A 15,149-nucleotide genomic window follows, 5' to 3' on the forward strand; every position below is an offset into this window, starting at 1 on the left:
TTCTTCTTTCACTCTAACAGCCTCATCCTCTACTTGTTTATGTATTGGGACATCCTTCTCTGCCTCCTCTTTCACGACAACATTTAGCCATAGACCCTCTTTAGCTACAGACCCTCTTCCTCCATCTTTAGAAGGAGAGTAGCTTAGTGACCGCATAGTCAGGGGTGTTAGCTAGCTAGCTAGGCTAATGCTAACTTAACCAGCCCGCTAGCTGAATAATAACAACACCGTAAATATTAAATTAAATCGGATAACAAACTAGACGACAGAAGTGGGTTTAAAACACAGAGGCTAATATACACTAAAGCGTTTAAAGAGGTTAATTTGTTCGGTGACGAATCAGAGACGTCACTAGGCCGAAAATATTAATTAGCAACCCTAAATAAATAAATTCCAGTCAATATTTTGAGAGGGGTACCCCGACACAGAACTGAACTGGATCAAAGATTGCGGACAGAAATACTAGGAGAGAGGGGTACCCCTACACAGAACTGAACTGGATCAAAGATGGCGGACAGAAATACTAGGAGAGAGGGGTACCGCTACACAGAACTGAACTGGATCAAAGATGGCAGACAGAAATACTAGGATGGAAGCAAATGTAAGGGAGTATAACGTCATAACGAATCATGCAAAAAACATGTACAGTTGACAGGAATGTTAGTTAATGTAGAGACAAACGATTATGCTTTTTTTTTTTGCATAAAGTTAATTTATGAAAATCGCGATTTAGCAAGCTAGCTGACTAGCTAACATTAGCCAGATAGCTGACTAGCTAACATTAGCCAGCTAGCTGACTAGCTAACATTAGCCAGCTAGCTGACTAGCTAACATTAGCCAGATAGCATTATGGGTGTTGTGACATGAGTATGAAATTGTACATCTGGTTGTTTTAGGAACTCCTGAAACAACCAGCAAACCAGGCTGTCATTTTTAAACAGTGGATGTATAGAATCTAGCTAGCTGAAGAATTTACAGCAAATTAAATGTACATTTTTGTAAGCTTGCCTTGCTGATATTTGCCATGCAGATAGATGAAATAACGTAGCTAGCTATGTTCTTGCTTATTGTGTGGAGTGGATGATTAAAATCCCTGTATGCCTATGGATGTGTAGCTAGCTATCTAGCCAATCGATGTATGGACCCAAACATTTGATATATATATATATTAGTTCAGAACCTAGCTATGAACCTCAGCTATCATAACCAGTTGTATCAACTTCAAAACAGCCTGAATGACATTAATTAAACCTATGGATTGAGTAGAATATAATATCATGTTGTGCCAAGGATTCAAGTCGTATATACATGGAGTTATTACCATGAGATCCCCACATTGTAGCCTGTACATTTAACATATTCACTGATCATGTACTCTACCTTGGAAAATTAATGTGCAGTTTAGGTTTGAATGTCTTTGAGATTATTTTTCAGTCATATCCAATACCAGGAGCATCAAATTCCTGCATGTATGTATTACAATTATACACTTTACCAATCTTGGTTCTGGGACATCAATGGTTACACATTGTAACTAATAGACTAAAAACAGGATTTAACTAGTTAATTCATATATACAGAAATGTAATGTTAAAAAAACACTACACTTCCTATGTATCATGTAAATACTCTAACACCGGTTCATCGCAACATCTAATGCCCTTCATCTGCATTGATCTGATAAACACAGGATAGGTGGAGTATTTCATCACATTACACTTCATTTCAACCAGTAGAGAATGTGAAACGCTTTATTGAAAAGTTCATTATCCAAGTGTGGGGCGGCAGGGTAGCCTAGTGGTTAGAGCGTTGGACTAGTAACCGAAAGGTTGCAAGTTCGAATCCCTGAGCTGACAAGGTACAAATCTGTCGTTCTGCCCCTGAACACGGAGTTAACCCACTGTTCCTAGGCTGACATTGAAAATAAGAATTTGTTCTTAACTGACTTGCCTAGTAAAATAAAACAATTAAAAAGTGTAAAAAAATACAAGTTCAATATGTCCTTCAATGCACATCTGTTGTGCATTATAAAAACAGAGGAAGAAAGAGGAGGCGGAGAGAGAGGTGTAAAAGAAAGAGGTAAGCACATAGGAGCAGGGAAGGCAGCACATGATTAATGAATCACAGTGCTACCTAAATAGTCTCTCAGTTCATCACAATTACATAATAGTGTCTCTAGTCGGCCCAAAGGTTATCTTAAAAGCAGATGAGGTGGTGATGATGGGACTGGGGGTTGGCATCCTCTCACATCAAAACATATCTGCAGATGAGAAAGAGCCTTGTGTTTTAATTTTTTATTCTGACATTGTTAGTCATCAATCAGGAGGTGAAATCCAAAACTGACCTTGGATCATTAACTCTGGGACTACTGCATCTCTATCTGTATTTCAATGTAAAGCATCTCTTTAATAATACTTCCTGTTTACCTGACCAAGTGACCTCTCACCTCTGATCATGCTGTGTCCTCTATGTAGCCAGTTCAGATGCAGGAGGGGTTCACCGACACAGCTGATATAACCTAGAGGATTTAGGAAGAAGGGGAGAGAGGGATGAAGTGAAGGAGAGAGACTGTTATTGAGAAAATAAGGTAGTTAAAGTGACAGTGTTCAACAGGAATCTGTGTGTGGCCTCACCTGGTGTCCACACCACACTAAGTGGCTGCAGAGGACTTTATGCTGAAAAACATGAACGGACAAACAATATAGCGTAGTTATAGAAATAATGAAGTGTCTTACTATTCTCCATGGTTGGCCCTCTTGCCTATTCTTTGAAGGTGGAAGGGGCCACACAATCCTGCTTACTGTACCTGCTTAATGCACAACACAATCCATCAATCAGATTGATACATGAGTGTGTAGGTGTGGGTTATAGGGTGTCTAATTGTTCTACATATTTTCAATATGGGTGATTTAAAATAGCCTGTATTGTTTTTGCACAGACATCACACCCTTACCTGAACAGCAACCTCACATGAGACGTAGAAATCAAAGGGAGAGAAATTGGGAATTGAATAACTGCAGTTGGCATAGCTAAGTAAATGGAAGAAAACTCTTATTGCAATGTGAATGGCTCTTAAAAGAGCCTCTGGTTGTGCATAGTGTAGTCTATGGTGTACAAACAAATCATGACATTGGATTGATAGACACATGAGCACACATATATGCATGTGTAGCATTTGACAATAAGAGGATCATATCAAGGATGGCATCACAAATAAATACATAAATACCACTTGAAGCTTGATAATGAGTTAATCATTTGAATCAGCTGTGCAGTGCTGAGGCAAAAACAACAATGTGCCTCTTTGAGTCCCCAGGACTGAGAACCTCTGCTCTTCATTGGGACCTCTTCATATGTAGATTGGCTTTCATAGCGCTCTTTATCTGAGGACAGAAAACCTCACAAGAAACAGACTTCATTATAGTCAAATTACACCACACGGAATATTATGTTACTATTATCTCCGTCCTTACTTCTAGGGACAGGAACAAAACAAAAGTACCTGCCCTATCCAGAATAGCCTCCTCTCTCACTGACAGTTGGGGCTGCTATCCTTTCACCCTCCTCCATGGCTGTTAGCTAGCTACCTACAAATGCATTTGGAGTTTGTATTTTACAGTGATAAATAGATAGCTAGCTAATATGAAGTTAGGTAGTTGCTGATATTTAATTCACTTAGCTAGCTATCTATCTATACAGTATGTGAAGTTGTCTAGATAGCTAATTTAGCAGCTCATTTGAGTTAGCCCGGACGGTAGCTAGTTAGCTAATAATACATCGTGTTTTTTTTTTTTTACATTTCCAAAATCTATTTACTTAGTTACTTGAATAGGTTCTCCCAGCAATGTGGACAACTGGAAACAGGGCAGCAAAGTTTGTCACCAGAGCGTTTTAGAGGATATTACTATTGAACTATGTACCCGTTTAATAACCAGACCTTCATACAAACTTGCTCTGCTGAATTCTTGAAGGAGTCACAACGGGCGGCCTAAAGTCCATCTGCTGACTGGACGCAGGTGAGTAAAATGTATATTTTATTTTCAGACAAAAAGTTAAAGTGTAGGAAGCATGAGTTTTTACTCACCAGTGTAACAACACAGTGTGGTTAAAGACCTATTAACTTAGTCGTAGCCACGATTTGGTTACATATGAGTACAAACAGTTATGTTTTTGTTTAATACTTACAAAATTAAAATGACAAGTTTGAGAATTGGGTACTTTTTCCACCACTGTATTTTTATAACGATCACTTGCGTCATGCAGCCATTCCTCTGAGTAACCCCGCTGTCTGAAACACTCATCCAGCCATTCCTCTGGGTAACCCCGCTGTCTGAAACACTCCTCCTGCCATTCCTCTAGGTAACCCCGCTGTCTGAAACACTCATCCAGCCATTCCTCTGGGTAACCCCGGTATCTGAAACACTCATCCAGCCATTCCTCTGGGTAACCCAACTGACTGAAACACTCATCCAGACAGTCGGCTTGTTTGTCATAGTCACGATGTGTACTACAAATCCTGTGTATGCGACTGTATTGGCTGATGGGGAGGATCTTTTTTAGGGGTTTAGGGTGGAAGCTGTCCCGGCGTAACAGGGAATTTATGCCCGTCGGCTTCCTGTAATAGTCTGTGCTAAAGCCACCCCCCTCCCTTTTAATCAAATTGTCCAGATAACTTGTTTCATGCCATCAAAGGTAAGGGTGAATTTCAGATGTTCATTGCTTGTAGTGATGAAGGAGTGGAATTAATGAAGTTCCTCTGCAGTCCCCTGGAATAGAAGGAACACTTCATCAAAGGAAGCCATTTACAGAGCCTGGTGAGGTGATAGAATGGTTGTTAGGGCTGACAATCACATTATTCTCAAACAACCCCACAAACAAATTGGCAAAATTAGATGCTATTTTTACACTACAATGACCATAATGCACTGCGTGTCTACTTGCCGTGTCTGTTTATTTTACACCTGCTATGTAAAAGAGACAGAAGAATGCATAATGGTCAATGCTATCAGGGATCCTTGGGAAATCTCTACCCTAAACCCTGACCATAACCCCTACCTTAACCATTCACACATTTAGATGGTAAATATTTATGTCCCATTAGCGGTTCATCACGTAAGCAAAAGGTAATATGTTCCATCATCCATGTTTATTTACATTTGTGCAAATTGTCCACTGATATTGGTGTAATTTCTCACCCCTTTCGGCTGTATGAAAGTTAATTTACCGTCAGGCACATGCATTTGTACTTTGATATTATGAAGGTAATTTGTGTAAAATATACTTTTCCCCACTCATTCCCCCCATCTTTTACATTGTTAATGCATATTTGGTGGCCAGACTCAAATTTGGAACACAATGCCCATCCTGGCTGATCTAAACCTAATGCAGCATATTGTGACTTTTGTGCATCCAGACCTAATGCAGCTTGGAATGATCAGATGACAGAAGTCACATTTAGGTGCCAGGGGTAACTGAGGCCATAGATGCTCCATATCCATAACTTGTTTTATTTAATATGACTAAATGTGTTTCTCTCCGTGTTGCAGCTGCAGTCAAGAAATGGAACGGCAAAGCCACAGAACATGACATAAGCAGAGCTGTGGGCAACCACCTCATGCTTACCACTCAACCTCGCCGTTAGCAGGCTGGAAAAGTGGGAATATACTGTTTTTCATACTAAGATGGACCAAGAGTCTGTTGATTGATCATTCATTGGGTTCATTTGTTTTGCAATATGTTCAAATCATATCAAGCTTTATTTATACAGCACATTTCAGACATGGATGCAACACAATGGCTTCACAGGGAAAAACAATGAAAATAAACAGAAATATTGAGAATAAAAACAGGAGACTAACAACTGAAAGACTAATGAGCATTGTAAGGAAATGCCATTGATTAAAATATGAACAATATGATGCTTACATCCAACCCAAAACATAACTTGTTTTTTAGGAGGGGTTCCGATAGACACTATGGTGTTCACTGAAAGTTGACTACTAACAACAACTGGGACCTAAAAGACACCCACTATGAGACCCACTAAATCTGCCCAAGAGGCAAACAAAAGAAAAACCCAAAACAAATTGAAAGACAGGAAGCAAACCAAAAAAGTTGAGCAGCTAAAGGTGTTGACTCTCCACATCTATCAAGACAACTGGAGCACTGGGCCAGACACTCTTAAATAGAACCTGGACCAGCTCAGGTGAAACACGTTCCCACTAACGAGATGGACAAGCCAGCACAGGTGTAACACATACTGACTAACGAGCTATACGTGCTAACAAACTTTTTTTTTGTTAGTCACTTTTTATTAAATCTCATAAATAGTAACTATTTCATTTCAGAGCCTGTATTTAGCCCCTGGGGCTAATATCCATATCATGTTAAAATCAATTGATAAGGGGGAAAATATTTAAGCTTCATTGTGACATCATAAAAATACTCCTACAATGTTAAAACAATCTACATTGTGACATTAATTCATTGATATCATGAAACAACTCCTTCATGTATTTTCTGATGTTTAATCAGAGATCTTTTATCAGAGTATCTCTTCCCACATTGATTACAGCTATGAGGTTTCTCTCCTGTGTGTGTTCTTTGGTGTACAGTCAGAGAACCAGATGTCGTAAATCTATTCCCACATTGACCACAGCTAAAAGGTTTCTCTCCTGTGTGTGTTCTCTGGTGTACAGTAAGACAGCTAGATGAATTAAAACTCTTCCCACATTGATCACAGCTATAAGGTTTCTCTCCTGTGTGTGTTCTCTGGTGTACAATAAGACCACTAGATGAAGTAAAACTCTTCCCACATTGATCACAACTGTAAGATTTCTCTCCTGTGTGTGTTCTCTGGTGTACAATAAGACTGCTAGATGAAGTAAAACTCTTCCCACATTGGTCACAGCTATAAGGTTTCTCTCCTGTGTGTATTCTCTGGTGGAATGTCAGAATGTTTGATCTAGCAAAACTCTTCCCACATTGACCACAGCTATAAGGTTTCTCTCCTGTGTGTGTTCTCTGGTGTACAATAAGACCACTAGATGAAGTAAAACTCTTCCCACATTGATCACAACTGTAAGGTTTCTCTCCTGTGTGTGTTCTCTGGTGTACAATAAGACTGCTAGATGAATTAAAACTCTTCCCACATTGATCACAGCTATAACATTTCTCTCCTGTGTGTGTTCTCTGGTGTACAATAAGACCACTAGATGAAGTAAAACTCTTCCCACATTGATCACAACTGTAAGATTTCTCTCCTGTGTGTGTTCTCTGGTGTACAATAAGACTGATAGATGAAGTAAAACTCTTCCCACATTGGTCACAGCTATAAGGTTTCTCTCCTGTGTGTGTTCTATGATGAATTTTAATGCCTGATGAGGAGGTGAATCTCTTCCCACAGTCAGAGCAGCAGTGAGTTCTCTTCCCAGTGGGTCTCTGCAGGTGTTTCTTGACATGTCCTGATGTGGAGAGACTCTTCTCTGCCTCATCAGCATCATGAGGTTGTTCAGGCTCCCCAGAGGATCCACGATAGTCCTGTATCTCTCCTGTGTGAACAACAAAGATGGATGATTAAAGGCCCACAACAGCGGTAATCCACTGTAAAAGATGATGCCAACAGCGTAGCCATAATGTTCGACAACAATTGAAGTCTGTAATGGATGTTAAAATTATTTGACAAAATGAGCAAGAATAGTCATATTTTGTCTTGTTTTCACATAAGTAGTGACATCGAAGATTGTAGGCTAGAAGTAAGATATTCATGTTGTTGAAACTAAGCAGTGTGCCAGAAGTCTTTTGGTCTCCAATATAGGCCCCTTTGTGTTTGCTAAAATTGCGGCACGATGGCAATTTGATTGCAGAAACCTCTCCCTGCTATTGAGGAAACCGATAGTTATGGATGTACTATATCTGCCTGGAGCAAAAATGGTGAGCAAAGATTTGACTTTTTTACAATGTATTCTGAATGTGAATGTGGGAAAACTCAGGGGGGTAACCTCCATTTCCAGGTTGCTTATGAGTACATTTCACATTGGATTATAATTGTAAGGCTAGTTTGAATGTCCTGTTTGCTTACAGTATTAAGATGTGTAATTATTGAAAAACCGCGTTAATGACAGTATCCATTTGGGTGTTGTCAATAAAGTTAAGATATTTATTTTTTAAATTTTATTTAACCAGGTAGGCCAGTCGAGAACAAGTTCTCATTTACAACTGCGACCTTGCCAAGACAAAGCAAAGCAGTGTGACAAAAAAACAACAGAGTTACACGTGGGATAAACAAACGTACAGTCAATAACACAATATAAAAATCTATATACAGTGTGTGCAAATGGAGTAAGGAGGAAAGGCAATAAATAGGCCATAGTAGCGAAGTAATTACAAATTAGCAAATGAACACTGGAATGATGGATGTGCAGATGATGATGTGCAAGTAGAAATACTGGTGTGCAAAAGAGCAAAAAAAGTAAATAAAACATGGGGATGAGGTAGGTAGATTGGGTGGGCAATTTACAGATGGGCTGTGTACCAACTGCAGCGATCGGTAAGCTGCTCAGATAGCTGATGCTTAAAGTTAGTGAGGGAGATAAATGTCTCCAACTTCAGCGATTTTTGCAATTCGTTCCAGTCCTTGGCAGCAGAGAACTGGAAAGAAAGGCGGCCAAAGGAGGTGTTGGCTTTGGGGATGACCAGTGAGATATACCTGCTGGAGCTCGTGCTACGCGTGGGTGTTGTTATGCTGACCAGTGAGCTGAGTTAAGGTGGAGCTTTACCTAGCAAAGACTTATAGATGACCTGGAGCCAGTGGGTTGGTGAAGAATATTTAGCGAGGGCCAGCCAATGAGAGCATACAGGTCGCAGTGGTGGGTGGTATATGGGGTATTGGTGAGAAAACGGATTGCACTGTGATAAACTGCATCCAGTTTGCTGAGTAGAGTGTTGGAGGCTATATTGTATTTGACATCGCCGAAGTTAAGGATCGGTAGGATAGTCAGTTTTACAAGGGTATGTTTGGCAGCGTGAGCGAAGGAGGCTTTGTTGCAAAATAGGAAGCCGATTCTAGATTTCATTTTGGATTGGAGATGCTTTATTTGAGTCTGGAAGGAGAGTTTACAGTCTAACCAGACACCTAGTTATTTAAGTTGTTCACATATTCTGTCAGAACCTTCCAGAGTAGTGGTGCTGGACGGGCAGCGATAGGTTGAAGAGCATGCATTTAGTTTTTCTTGTGTTTAAGAGCAGTTGGAGGCCCCCGAAAGAGTGTTGTATGGCATTGAAGCTCATTTGGAGGTTTGTTAACACAGTGTCCAACGAAGGGCCAGATGTATACAGAATGGTGTCGTCTGCGTAGAGGTGGATCAAGAAATTATCCGCAGCAAGAGCGACATTGCTGATATATACAGAGAAAAGAGTTGGCCCGAGAATTGAACCCAGTGGTACCCCCATAGAGACTGCAAGAGGTCTGGACAACAGGCCAGGTCGATGAAGACGGCTGCACAGTACTGTCTTTTATCGATGGCAGTTATGATATCGTTTAGTACCTGGAGCGTGGCTGAGGTGCACCCATGACCAGCTCAGAAACCGGATTGCACAGCAGAGAAGTTACGGTGGGATTCGAAATGGTGATCTCTTTATTAACTTGGCTTTCGAAGACTTTAGAAAGGAAGGACAGGATGGATATAGGTCTAACAGTTTGGGTCTAGAGTGTCACCCCGTTTGAAGCTTTCCAATCTTCAACAATCTTGGACGATACGAAAGAGGTTGAACAGACTAGTAATAGGGGTTGCAACAATGGTTGCGGATAATTTTAGAAAGAGAGGGCCCAGATTGTCTAGCCCAGCTGATTTGTACGGGTCAAGGTTTTGCAGCTCTTCCAGAACATCAGCTATCTGGATTTGGGTGAAGGAGACCCTTGGAGGCTTGGGCAAGTAGCTGCGGGGGGTGCAGAGCTGTTGGCCAGGGTTGGGGTAGCCAGGAGGAAAGCATGGCCAGCCGTAGAGAAAAGCTTATTGAAATTATCGATTATCATGGATTTATCGGTGGTGTTAGTGTTTCCTAGCCTCAGTGCAGTGGGCAGCTGGGAGGAGGTGCTCTTATTCTCCATAGACTTTACAGTGTCCCAAAACTTTTTGGAGTTAGAGCTACAGGATGCACATTTCTGTGTGAAAAACCTAGCCTTTGCTTTCCTAACTGAGTGTGTGTATTGGTTCCTGACTTCTCTGAAAAATTGCATATCGCGGGGACTATTCGATTCTAGTGCAGTATGCCACAGGATGTTTTTGTGCTGGTCAAGGGCAGTCAGGTCTGGAGTGAACCAGGGGCTATATCTGTTCTTAGTTCTACATTTTTTGAAAGGGGCATGCTTATTTAAGGTGGAGAGGAAATTACTTTTAAAGAACAACCAGGCATCCTCTACTTACGGGATGAGGTCAATATCCTTCCAGGATACCCGGGCCAGGTCGATTAGAAAGGCCTGCTTGCAGAAGTGTTTAAACAACTTTAGTTCATCCCTAAGGGTCGTTACAGATCCATTCAGGGGATCTGACCTGACCTCAATCCCTCCTTCGCCTAATCCACAGATGTCCATCCGCTTCCCCTATAGCAATCCTGTGATCTCCTCCTGTCCACCCAGCACATTCCACAGATCTCACTCCTTTATATACTCTGCGTCTGACCTATCATGTCTTTAATATCTCAATTTTCAAAGTTTAGAATCCAACAGTCATAAAGTTACACCCCCTTTCAGTTGGTCAACTTCAGTAAAACATACTATGGGAAAATACAATCATTCCCCATGCAGACCTAAACGGATACTAAATGAAACGGCCCCTGGCAGACCACCCAGACCTGACCCTACAAGATACGTTAGAGGAGGACCCCACAAGAACGGCAGAATTGACAAAGTCCAGCATAGGGGGGGGGGGGGGGGGGGGGGGGGGGGGGGGGGAGAGGGAGTTATTCTGGTTAGGTTGGGGTGGCAGCGTAGCCTAGTGGTTAGAGCGTTGGACTAGTAACCGAAAGGTTTCAAGATCGGATCCCCGAGCTGACAAAGTACAAATCTGTCGTTCTGCCCCTGAACAAGGCAGTTAACCCACTGTTCCTAAGCCGTCATTGAAAATAAGAATGTGTTCTTAGCCGGCTCCACCTAGTCAGGTTATATTGATGACTGGCTCCCTCTAGTCATTTGTGTGTCTTATTTATTTAATCAAACAGCGTGCTTAAAGCATCATACGTTCAGTACATATAGATTTTATAAAAACACATGGGGCGATTGGTAGAAATTACAGATGACTCTTGGTTGACCAAGATGTATTTTAGTTGGGGACAACACTAGAACACGATTTTGGGGCTCCCGAGTGGCGCAGCGGACACTGCATATCAGTGCTTGAGGAGTCACTACAGACACCCTGGATCAAATCCAGGATGTATCACAACCGGCAGTGATTTGTAGTCCCATAGGGTGGCGCACAATTGGCCCAGCGTCGTCCGGGGTAGGTAGTCATTGTAAATAAGATGTTGTTCTTAACGGACTTGCTTAGTTAAATAAAGGTTACATTTAAATAAATAAAAAAAGTGTTTAATGACCAACCATTTTTTACAAATCTGTCAAGGCACCAACTTTGAGGAAGGTTTAAAACAAAGGTTTCAAGCCAATTCATGAATGTAATTGAATCTAGGTATGTCTTGCCTTTAATGTAATGGCATGAAAAAAATTGGCTGAATATTACACAATGACTTAACAGCGCTAATAATTTGCCCCCACAGGAAATCTACACTGGCAATTATAGAATATACTATATAGCCGCAATCTGTTTAAAACAATAATTTTGACCTCGTGGATGGCCAGTCACTGTATTCATCGTGTTGTGAATTCTGGGGGTAGCCCCGAGCTGAACTCAAACCAGGGTCCAGTGACTGTCAAGCCAACAACTTATAACTGTTACGCCAAGATTTCTGAACTTATTGACGAGGTCGCTTAGTGTTAGGTTACGGTTGCTACAATATCGATCTCTATGAATTTGAGAGTGGTTACACTTCTCCTTCCCCCATCCCTCAGCTGTTTACCAAACCAAGCCTCTGGACAGCCATTTTGTTGCTTTTAAAAAACCCACACAACCCAGCAATCTGCAGTTCAAACAATAACAAATCTGTCATTCCACCACTGTTTTGGTAATAAAATGATTATGGGGTTGGAGAAATATAACTACTTTCAAAATTCATAGACAGACCTATGGATGCAAGGACTGACCATCAACATTATAGTTTTAAACATGTTGAGGCTATACAGTGTTGATTTACATTGTTTCTAAACATTAGAGTAAAAAAAAAGCTTATTTGGGGATCTGATGGAGTACAACAGTTGACCTAAGCTCATGAGGCATGTTATACTCTTCAAGAATCAATAGCTATAAATAAATAATTTAAAAGTCACAATATGGATGTAGCAAATGCAGATTTCCACTTTAACACCAAACATCAGTTCAACTGCAGAGTTTGAGCCTCTGTTTTTAAGACAGCACTTACTAGTGTTAATCAGGGAACGGTTTCTCAAAACCATCTTATGGCTAACTGCACCGTTAGAACCATCGGACACCTTAAGATGCGTTTGGGAAACCGGACCCAGATATCCAGGGTCCTCCTCGTCCTTTTTGGACGGGACAGTCAACTCCCCCTCCTCCTCTTTCAATCCATAAACTGCATCCTCCTCCTCTTTCACTCTGAACGCGTCTTTCTCTTCTTTCACAATAACGGCCTCACCCTCTACTTCTTGTTTTATTGTGATATCCTCCTCTTCATTAGGAGAGTAGCTTACTGGCCACATGGTCGGAGATGTTAGCTAGCTAGGCTAATGCGAACTTAACCAGCCCGCTAGCTGACTAATAACAACAACACCGTAAATATGAAATTAAAGCGGATAACTAACTAGACGACAGAAATGGGTTTAAAACACAGTGGCTAATATACACTAAAGCGTCTGAAGAGCTTTATTGGTTCGGCTATTTTGTCTAGCAAGCTACCGAGGTGGCTGACTAACTGTTGCTGCTGCTGAAAGAAGCGTTCCGTCCACAACCTTAAATTCCCAAACCGCCATCTGCTGACTGGAGTGTGTAACGCAGTTGAGTAAAAAGTATATTTAATTTTCAGATGAGTTTTGAAAATCATACCAGCTTGCTCCTTTTTGTTTTGTCAACGTTTCGGTAGGGATGTTACGTTTGATACTGGAGCTACGAGGCATGCGTCCAAATCTCTAAGCAGTAAACTTCAAAGCAGTGTGCTGATGCCTGTATCACTTTATCAGCAGCACGTCATCAACGACGTCTGAAGATTCATTTAATCGAACAACCACCTGATTGGTTTGGTATTGGGCTGGTTCGACACTGCAGGCGACTGATTGATCTACAAATCACCTCGCATGATAAATAACCACTCATTATGATTTATAAATCAGTCAGCCAGTCACCATTTACCCACAATGCAGCATGGATTTGATGCTCTCGAACACGGCCAGTGGTTTAGTAAATGACATAAAGGCTATGCTGCTACGGTGTGGGATCTCATCTATAATAATGACATAAAGGCTATGCTGCTATGTGCTACGGTGTGGGATGTCATCTCTAATAATGACATAAAGGCTATGCTGCTACGTGCTACGGTGTGGGATGTCATCTATAATAATGACATAAAGGCTATGCTGCTACGTGCTACGGTGTGGGATGTCATCTATAATAATGACATAAAGGCTATGCTGCTACGGTGTGTGATGTCATCTATAATAATGACATAAAGGCTATGCTGCTACGGTGTGGGATGTCATCTATAATAATGATACAAAGGCTATGCTGCTACGTACTACGGTGTGGGATGTCATCTATAATAATGTCACAAAGGCTATGCTGCTACGGTGTGGGATGTCATCTATAATAATGTCACAAAGGCTATGCTGCTACGTGCTACGGTGTGGGGTGTCATTTAAAATAATTTGGCTGTTCTAAATTCTGTGTTGCCCAAAGCCTTGAGTAATGAACCTATTTTTGAGACAATTGGCTGTAACGCGTCAATGCTTCAGGAATCTTTGTTTACCCATCATGGAATCTTATCTATTTTGGATGTTGGGGATTTTCTCTGCCATCATTCTGTATATCTCTGCTCTTCTGATCTGCAGTCATGTTTTAGTTGGGTTCTAACTGGTCTCCATTCGAAGACCGTAACAAAAAGTGAGACAACGTGGAGATAAAGAAGAACAAAATATATTTATTAACGGAAGTCAAGTAAATACAATTAACACTGGTGTGTGTTTAGTCAGTAGTGTAAGTGGTCGCGTGTATACATGTGATAATGAGGGGTGTTGAAAGGTGCCAACGCAAACAACCAAAATTGCAACAAAAAAATGGCATTTCACTGATTACCCTCCCGGCTCCGCCCACTGACATCCTATTAAGGAAAACAAGAGCAAAGAGAAAGAATTCGGCAGACAGAGTGGGAGGGTCGTCACAGCAGTTTGATGATATACCAGGGACTATGCATGCAGTTAGGTTTGTATGCAGTCTGATGACAAACCAGGGCCTGGTGATGCAGTTAGGTTTGTATGCAGTCTGGTGATATACCAGGGACTGGTGATGTAGTTAGGTTTGTATGCAGTCTGATGATATACCAGGAACTGGGGATGCAGTTAGGTTTCTTTTTCTCTAACTATTCTCCAGTTTGCTCCCAGCTGCTTTCATAGATCATAGATCACTGTTAAACTAGGCTGCAGAGCATTCCTAGTTTGACAGATAAATCAACCAGTGTGTGAATATGAAACTGCCTTAAATACAGATGTGAAGGACAGTACGTTTTAAATTCTCACTCAAAATATGCACTGCTCAATTTGAACATCTCAATATAATATTTCATGAAAGGAATGAAAAATACATTTGTGTGCAACAAAAAAAGTATCTTAACTGCGTTTCCCACACCAATCAGCAGACAGCGATGTGCGTCTTTCAGGCGATGCTGCGAGCGTAATGTATAATCTAGTGGACGGAATGGATCAACAACGAGTCAGCCACCTTTGTAGCCAACAAAGCCAAAACATTTAGGCTGTTTCTGTGCATATTTGCCTCTGTGTTTTAAATATGCGTCTGACATCTAGTTAATTGCTCCCA

General features: G+C 41.1%; 1 protein-coding gene across 1 annotated transcript; it reads right to left on the reverse strand.

The window, feature by feature from the left end:
* Positions 1-6,205: 6,205 nt before the first annotated feature.
* Positions 6,206-13,108, reverse strand: LOC109875503 (zinc finger protein 664-like). Its single transcript, XM_031798754.1, has 2 exons — positions 12,529-13,108; positions 6,206-7,550 (listed from the first exon to the last, which is right to left on the reverse strand). Exons 1-2 carry the CDS (start codon positions 12,824-12,826, stop codon positions 6,493-6,495), a joined length of 1,356 nt encoding a protein of 451 aa, XP_031654614.1. The 5' UTR covers positions 12,827-13,108; the 3' UTR covers positions 6,206-6,492.
* Positions 13,109-15,149: the final 2,041 nt, after the last annotated feature.

The sequence above is a fragment of the Oncorhynchus kisutch genome, linkage group LG20 (genome assembly GCF_002021735.2).
Source record: "Oncorhynchus kisutch isolate 150728-3 linkage group LG20, Okis_V2, whole genome shotgun sequence".
In the NCBI taxonomy this organism is placed as follows: Eukaryota; Metazoa; Chordata; class Actinopteri; order Salmoniformes; family Salmonidae; genus Oncorhynchus; species Oncorhynchus kisutch.